Genomic DNA, 7,543 nt, shown 5'->3' with positions numbered 1-7,543 from the left:
GCACCAGAATCATGTTACAGTTGCTGTTTATAGGCTTGGTTTTAGCCACCATTCAAACGCGAGCATGTGCAAGAATCACGCCACAGGACTGCACTAAGCTGCACTTCCACTGAACCTACCTGGAACACCACAAGCACTAATTCATCTCTGTTACAGACAATTAATATTTTTGGTCCTCTCAGCTCCATGGGCAAACAGCCACAGCCAATGACACCAGTAACCACCGAGGGCAAAACCACCTTCCACCTCCCAGCCCTGCTCACATACAGTGCAGCCCCAGGACGTAGCTGTGTCCACGCTCCGAGTCGGAGCTCGTCCTCCATGGATGGCCGCAGATCTCCACAGAGCTCCCAGCTGTGACAATGCTCATTTGACTGCCGGACTATGCTTCAGCCACCTGCAAAGTGGCCAGAACAGTTACTGAGCGGCCAGGCAACCGCACAGCCCTCCTAGAACTACTCCCTAGTCCAAGGCCCGGAATTGTTTCCGCAATTATGACTGACCCTCTGTGCTGCTTCAGTCACCCTCTCTGGCTCCGTTTCATCACAGGGATGTCACAGCAACCCTCACGTACAATCAGGCTTGGTCAGGCACCTGGCCACCTCCAGCCTTCGGTAGATGAACCTCCTCAGGGAAACTGCCACTCACAGACACCTTCAGAAAGCGCTGTCCAGCCAAGGCAAGATAAAAACGAAGGCCTCCAAAAACTCCAAACTCTGCAGAGRCTGAGCTGATGGGAAACTGACTCTGGCCGGGACAGTGCCAGGAGGAGGATTTTGCTTCACTCACTCAGGCTGCCTAGTGGACAACAAAAGTGGCCCAAGTCAGACAGACCCTGCTGGAAAGCCCTATGACACGGCAGCGTGCCAGAAAGCAGAGTCGAGCGCAGGCTCCTGGAAGAGCAGCAGAGCAAGGCTGACGTAGGGAAGACACCGGTTTGCATAAAGGCAGACCTGACAGAAAAGCGGGCTCGATGCCAGCRTCGCGATCACGACTCAAGCCGCACTGCGCGGCAGCCCCGTCTGCGCACAGGCGGCCAAGACGCAGGAACTGCAGGCTGCACTGACGAGCGGGACAGACGACCGCAGCAGCTCCAGAGCGCCCTGCCACAAGCACCTGTCCTAACACCCGAGTACTCGGAGCCTCTGCTGCTCTCTGCCTCCGTGACACCTTCCTTCCCTGGGAGCCTCTTCGCTGTCCACCGCATCCCCCACAGCATGTCTGGCCCATTAGCGCTCCCCCACTGCATGTCCACAGCCCCGTGCCACACTGGACAAAACGCAAAGGAACGACAGACCTTCAGCCGGACGCAGGGCCAGGGAGCAGAACGGAAGAAAGGAGGGAACAGAGCACTTGGCAGATGGATGAAGAAAGAAAGAGGAGAGAGACCCAGCCCCAGGGTCAGGGCGCTGCACAAAGGAACAGACGGAGAGGCATCGAGGGCCASACAGAGGGATGGAGGGCTGCACAGAGGACCGGGGAGCAGAAGAGGGAAAAAGAGGGACACGGAGGTGGACAGAAGAAGAAAGAGAGGAAAGAAGGAAAGGGGAAGCAGACAGAGGGACAGACAGCAAAAGAGAAGGGGGGAGAAGCGGACAGAGGAATGGGGGCTGCATGAGAGGGACAGGGAGCTGGTCACAGCTTCAGTACCCGCGGCACCTAGTTTTTCCACGCTCTCCAGTCTTCCTCACTCTTTCCTGTCTTGTGCGAAAACCCTCCCAGACCCCTTCTGTACTCACATGCTTCCTTAAAACAGTATCACCGAAATCAACCAAACGGGCTGAGCTGCTCCTCTTCCAGTTGCTGGCCCTCAGAACGTCAGCCTGCAAATGAATCAGACCACCAAGGTCACCAGAAGAGTCTCCTTTTGGAGCTCCCCCCCCCCCCAAAAAAAAAAAGCTTTAACGACCGTCCCCTAACCTGGGCAAATGCAGGTCCTCCCTTCAGCACTGTAACAGTTTTTATTCCGGGGTCCCAAGTCGCTGTTACGACACTAAGCAGCAAAGCAAGGCAAAGGCAGCTGGGGTCACAGCTTACCCACCTAGCCACAGAAATTCTTATTTGAGGCCTCGCTGTCTTTTCCAGGTAAACACACCAAAATAAAGCTCCCAACAGGCAGCTGAGGCTTCACATGGGCCTTGGGGCCCTGCTAGCAACAGCAATGCCGTAGCCACTGGGCTACCAGGCCCTATTCCCCCCCTCCCCTGCTGGTCCGTGAATTGCAGCTTATCACTCGCAAGTCCGGTAAGGACGCAGCCAACCCTCCTACGGCCGAGGGCTCCTCAGCAGGACCGGGCAGAGAACCTTTCCGCCGGCGTCTCCTGGCCACTCTTGATAGCTGATAACTTGCAAAGGGCTGAGGGCGGGTGCCTGTAGTTCTTCACGGCAGCATACAGTCGTTCCCCGATGCTCTGAACGCCTAGGATTAACACAATTTATAAATACAAAAATACTACCGCTATAGGGCATAAAGCCAAGCTAAAATTTCCGCAGCCAAAGAAAATCTCTTCGTGCCTGACAGAACGAGCCATGTGCATCGGTGCCTATAGCTCAAGGCTAGCGACCCCTCCCGGGCAATGTTCTTCTGGCAGGCTGCGTAGCTGAACTCCTCCGTCTTGCCTAAGAGTCTCTGCCAGGACATGACGTAACTTTGCCAGCCAGCGCTTCTCGATGAAGGCATAGTAAAATCCATCGCCCTACAAAAGCATAGAGCAAAGCAAAGCAAAGCAAAAAAAAAAAAGAAAAAAAAGAAAAATTCAAAGCTCTGTAGAAAATCATAGGAACCCAAAGTTGTTTCTAAGCACAGAAGCGGATCTAATACACACACACACACGCGCGCGCGCAAGGTAGACGAGAATACGCAAGCCACAAATACCGCTTCCCCCAACCCCTCTTCTGGAAGCTATGATGACAGTCGGGCTTGCTGTGAAGGGAAAGTTGGACTAAGTAGCCRCTAGAGCTTAATCTTTCAGAAACCTTCTGCGTCCACGTTTTTGGCACAACCGTGGTCTGTCCCTCAGTCAATTCAGACACGCACAAGAAGATCCACTTGCTGTAACACTCGCACAGTAACCGCCCCCCCCCCGCACCCCCACTCATTAAGATTAGTGCCCACTGTGCCGCTTGGAGAAATGACACTCTGCCGCCTACTCGTTTCCCTGACGTTACTACTTTAGCGGGAATTGAGCAGATTGGATTGAGACTTTTACCTTTGAGAGTGCAGAGGCAAAGACAGTTACGGCCCAGATGGCTGCTAAACAGTCTTTCCCACAGCTGGAGAATTTTTGTTCTGGCCCCAAAGGGGGATGTAAGGATGATGCTACTGGCACCCGCTTTCCCTACCGCTCTTTTCTAACGGTGCTGCTCCCACGGGGTCAGCAGATGTGGAAAGCTTTACTGAAAAAGGCTTGCCTTGTCCTGGGAATTTGAGGGCAGCAGATTTTACAGCCGCTTCTGCCAGTCCAGTGAAAGCAGCGTCACGTTCCTCGTTCCAGTTCCGCTCCTCATTCCTTTCCAGTCATTTCCACCACGGTGTGCTGATACCAGCAAAGCTAGGTTAACGCTGCTGGAAGAAATTAAATCCTCTTAAAACTGCTCTGAGCTGGAACTGACGAGAAGGAGCCTTAATTCTGCAAGGCTTTAACTTTTCTTCTATCTGCCGTCTGTCTTCCTGTTGCCCCAAATACCATTGCCAGGCAATTAACCTGGGGTTGCACTAATTGAGCCTTCCTGAAAGTCATCTTTTCATTTTACAATTCGCACACTTCCCTCCCTCCCTTCCTCTTCAGTAACTCTGGCCACCTGACCACCATTCGTTCCCCTAAGAGAATAATTTGCTGTCTTGGAGCTCTTAAAGCATGATGCTTCACAGACACAGAAAGTCACGTGCACAGAAACGTATGGACGCAGCATCCTTTTTGTAACGCGTACAGACCTTCCATTAGATGTTGGTGATCTATTATTCCGATCGCTATTAATGGTGAACCTTCCTCGCCAGGAGGAACGGGCTTTCCCTTTCTGGGCGACGGAGACAGCTCTCGCTTGGTTCCTTTTGATTTTATTACTTCAGCTTGCTTACRTTTTTCTGGTCTCTTCAACTTCAGCCATGGCAATTAATCTAAAAATTAAATATCCTATCTTTCCCTTTCTATATATGCGTGTACGATAACAAAACAAAATACAAACAACCAAAGCAAAACTAAGGCAGCTATGGTTAACAAGAGCCGCAGGGTAGCAATGGGTTGCTTAGTCCTCAGCGCTGCCTCCGGGAGGCCGAAATAACAAACGTTCAGCATCAAGAGTTACCTTAGTTACCCAGGCCAGAACACCTCCTACTGTCGCAGCTTCTGGAGATATCGAGGGTCCGCTGCTGCATTTTTGCTTCCTCGTTTCAGCCCGCCCCTTAGGGACTAATCGCAAAAAACCACTCGTCCAGCTTTGCTCTTTGTCAGCATTTGCTATCATTGGTTCCACCTCTGTAACAAAGAGAGAAAATTGCATTTCACTTCCAACGAGAAAGGTCTTAATACACCGCTTTGCATCATACATTACAGGGTAAACTGCTTGGAAACACTACATACAGCAAGTCGGGCTAGGTTATTAGGCAGGCAGGCACATCACCTAATACTTAGCTACGCCATCTTCCACGAAACCTGATTTTTATCCCGCTGCTTCGGTATTATTGCTACTGTTCAGTATCCTTTCTGAAACCCTTGCACACACACGCTTAACCGACAAGTCTCTCGGTCTTCAACTGCGTGGAAGAACGATAGCGCTCGATTTGTCTGTCTCTCTTTCAAACCTACTACCTTTTTGATACGGCTCCTAGATTCCTCTTATGCTCGGATGCTGCCCTCACAAGCGATGACCAAAATCAACAACTGGATCGCTAGGTCGAGCTGCTTCTCTTCAAGATGTCCCCCTTTGGTGGACTACCTTGCCAAACAAACCAAAAAGAGGCCTCGTGAGGCCCTGAAGGTATCAGATCTTTGGACCACCTCTCCAAGGCTTTCCGGGGCATTGACAGAAGCGCTTCTCTTCCCATTACTCAAAGCTACATTCATCTATTAAGACTAAACTGTTTCTGCCTTAAGAGAGCATTGTTGCTTGCTGAACCTTTACACGTAGTCCCTGACCTGCTACGCATCCTCCCCAGTCCCTTCCGCTTTCACAACACTTTCGGGAATTCAAGGTGGTCATTAATAGTACCTGTTGTCCTATGGGCTGCAGCAAGACATTTCTCCTGCTCTGAGGAGGTGCCTAAGAGCCACGCTCTTTTCTGCAGCATCCCTAGGGCTTCCCAGGGCCCATCAGTGTTCTCTTAGGCTTTTCCCGAGCCTTTTATTTTTTTAGGGTATTCCTTAGCCTGCAGTTTTATGTTAACGTTCTCCTGAAGCATTGCGCACAGCATAGTTATCCCGCATCAGTCACATCTTGCACGTACAGAGGGTTCTGAGAGGCGGCTCAGAGAAAAAGAGAGAAAAATCGGCCTGTCATCTGTGCACCCACCCGTYAACATTCTGCACCCAGAAGTGCTGTAAATTCCCTTTTCTCTAAAGTGGCACCGAGTCCAGGGGGAGACACACATCACCACCCACATTTATCAGAACACCTCACTGCTGCGGGCACTGGCTCTGGCAGTGGTTGTAGGACTGTTTGGGACTTTGGGACAGAGTTTAGGGGCAAGGTCTGGAGTCAGTGACCATGTTGCGGCAGGGTTTGGAGGCCTTTGGGGGGTCTGTGGGGGCAGCATTTGTGGGTGGGTTTATGGCTTTGTGGGGGCTGGTTGCAGGAAGGGTGGGAATCTGCAGGGCCCTCAGGGTGGGGGGGGCATCCCAGATGCGCAGTGAGTGCATAGGGGTGCCGCATGTGGCTGTCAGCTTTGCAGGAGGAGCCACCGGTCTCCCACCCCACCAGAGGCAAGCAGGAGGAGGAGGAGGAGGAGGAGGAGGAGGAGGAGGGATCTACGAGCTTGCAGAGAATGCCAGAAGAGGCAGCAGGGGACTCCCCAAGGGCCCTATATCCTGCAAAGAGCTGTGAAGGACCCCATGTCCCAGATAAGAGGAGGCATCAGGCCGCTGGGCTGCTGCTGGAGACATCCAGACCCCTGTGCAGCAGACRGCTGCCCAGGGAGACGCCAGAGGCAACGGAGGACCCATCGCCACGTGCTACACTGGGCAACCCCATGGCTTTGGGGCAGCTGGACAGCAAGGAGCAGGGCTCAGCGCGGCTTTCAAGCAGTTGGTGCCCGCGTTGGCTGGCACCCACACTCTGTGCCTGGCGGTGGGGGTGGCCTCCGGGGGTCTGGGAGGGTCTTTCTTCTGCCCATCTTCTTGCTTGCCTAGCCACAATTCTCAAGGAAATAACTTGAGGCTGCACTAATCGGCCCTGACTCAAATTCACCTTCAGCCTGCTCGCTCCAGAGCTTTTCAACCTCCTCGGCACTTACCGGCACTCTCGCCTGAGCCTGCCGCCACAGGAGCCGTCCTCCCGCCGACGCCGCCACGCAACCCTGCTCCGGCGCCCGCCTGCCCCCCCGCTCCGCTGCGCCGCCTCCACAGGGACGAGCGCGCGCCCCGGCCCGCACTGCCAACGAACCGGCGCCCTAAACGCCACACACACAAAACGCAAAGTCAGACCCGCGCTCCAGCATACCTTGCCCCGCGCTCCCGGCACGGCGCGGCGCCGGGCCCCAGCCCACTCCCCCCCCCCACATACTCGCCCCGCACGGCCGCCTCCACGCAGCGACGGCCGCAGCGGGCAGGACACAGCCCAACGCCCGACGCCACCCGAACCTACGCGTTCGCCTCACCGGGGCCCCCACATCCTTCACTCCACACCGCCTCCGCCCTCACCCGCCGCCGCCCAGCCAAAACGACCTCCCTGCTCGCCATGTTGCTCCCCGCCGCCGCGCATGCGCCGGCTACGGACCGGCTCGAGCGGGAGGGGCGGGGGGGAGCGGGAGCGAGGCGAGACCTGCAATGGCGCCCTCGCGTGCTCGCGGCGCGGCGCTGCAGCCGGGCGGCTCACGTGTGCGAACCGCAGCCCGCCGCGGCAGCCTGGGGCTCCCAGCGAGCGCCCCGAGGCTGCCCGTGGCCGAGAGAGTGGCGGGGACCAGCGAGCAGGCTCCGGTGCTGCCCCGGTGAAAGAGCACCGCGGAGCAGCTCCGAGACGGCACTGCCCGTCCCCGCGGCACCAGGAAGCACCGATAAGGAGGAGCGCTCTGCGCCACCGCTCCGTGAGCACCGCGAAGGGGCGACGAGCACGCTCCATTCGCTTACCCGTTACCGAAACGGCGGAGAGCAGCGGCGAACACGGCGACCGGCACCGCGCGTGTGCGCGCCGGCTGGTTGCAGTAGTCTTTGTACGCAGGGGAGGGCAGTGTTGGCTGCAGTACCGGCGTGTCGACACCCGAGGGCAGCAGTGAGCATAGGGAAACCAGTGCGCATGCGTGCGCCTTACGGGTGCAATACTACCGCGAGGGCAGCGGTGCGCGCGCGTTTGGTGTGCCAGAAAACTATAGCTCCCAGCATGCCGTGCAGAC

The 7,543-nt window shown here is 55.6% G+C and overlaps 1 protein-coding gene across 8 annotated transcripts; it reads right to left on the bottom strand.

The window, feature by feature from the left end:
* Nucleotides 1–6: 6 nt before the first annotated feature.
* LOC112966343 lies at nt 7–7,479 on the bottom strand. Of its 8 annotated transcripts, XR_003253575.1 has the most exons (6): nt 6,449–6,472; nt 4,809–5,451; nt 4,306–4,475; nt 1,921–2,419; nt 1,740–1,823; nt 7–798 (listed from the first exon to the last, which is right to left on the bottom strand). XR_003253575.1 is itself a non-coding variant. In XM_026066352.1 (4 exons), the coding sequence occupies exons 1-4, from the start codon at nt 2,535–2,537 to the stop codon at nt 799–801; spliced, it is 693 nt and encodes a 230-aa protein (XP_025922137.1). In that variant the 5' UTR covers nt 2,538–3,402; the 3' UTR covers nt 7–798. The 8 variants fall into 8 exon arrangements, 2 of the variants coding, with proteins under 2 accessions (XP_025922137.1, XP_025922136.1); XR_003253578.1 differs by lacking the exons at nt 4,809–5,451; nt 6,449–6,472 and adding an exon at nt 7,281–7,479; XR_003253576.1 differs by lacking the exon at nt 4,809–5,451 and having other exon boundaries at nt 6,449–6,577.
* Nucleotides 7,480–7,543: the final 64 nt, after the last annotated feature.

Source organism: Apteryx rowi, unplaced genomic scaffold (assembly GCF_003343035.1).
Source record: "Apteryx rowi isolate R43461 unplaced genomic scaffold, aptRow1 scaffold_24, whole genome shotgun sequence".
Taxonomy (NCBI): domain Eukaryota; kingdom Metazoa; phylum Chordata; class Aves; order Apterygiformes; family Apterygidae; genus Apteryx; species Apteryx rowi.
This window is presented reverse-complemented; position numbering and strand designations above follow the sequence as displayed.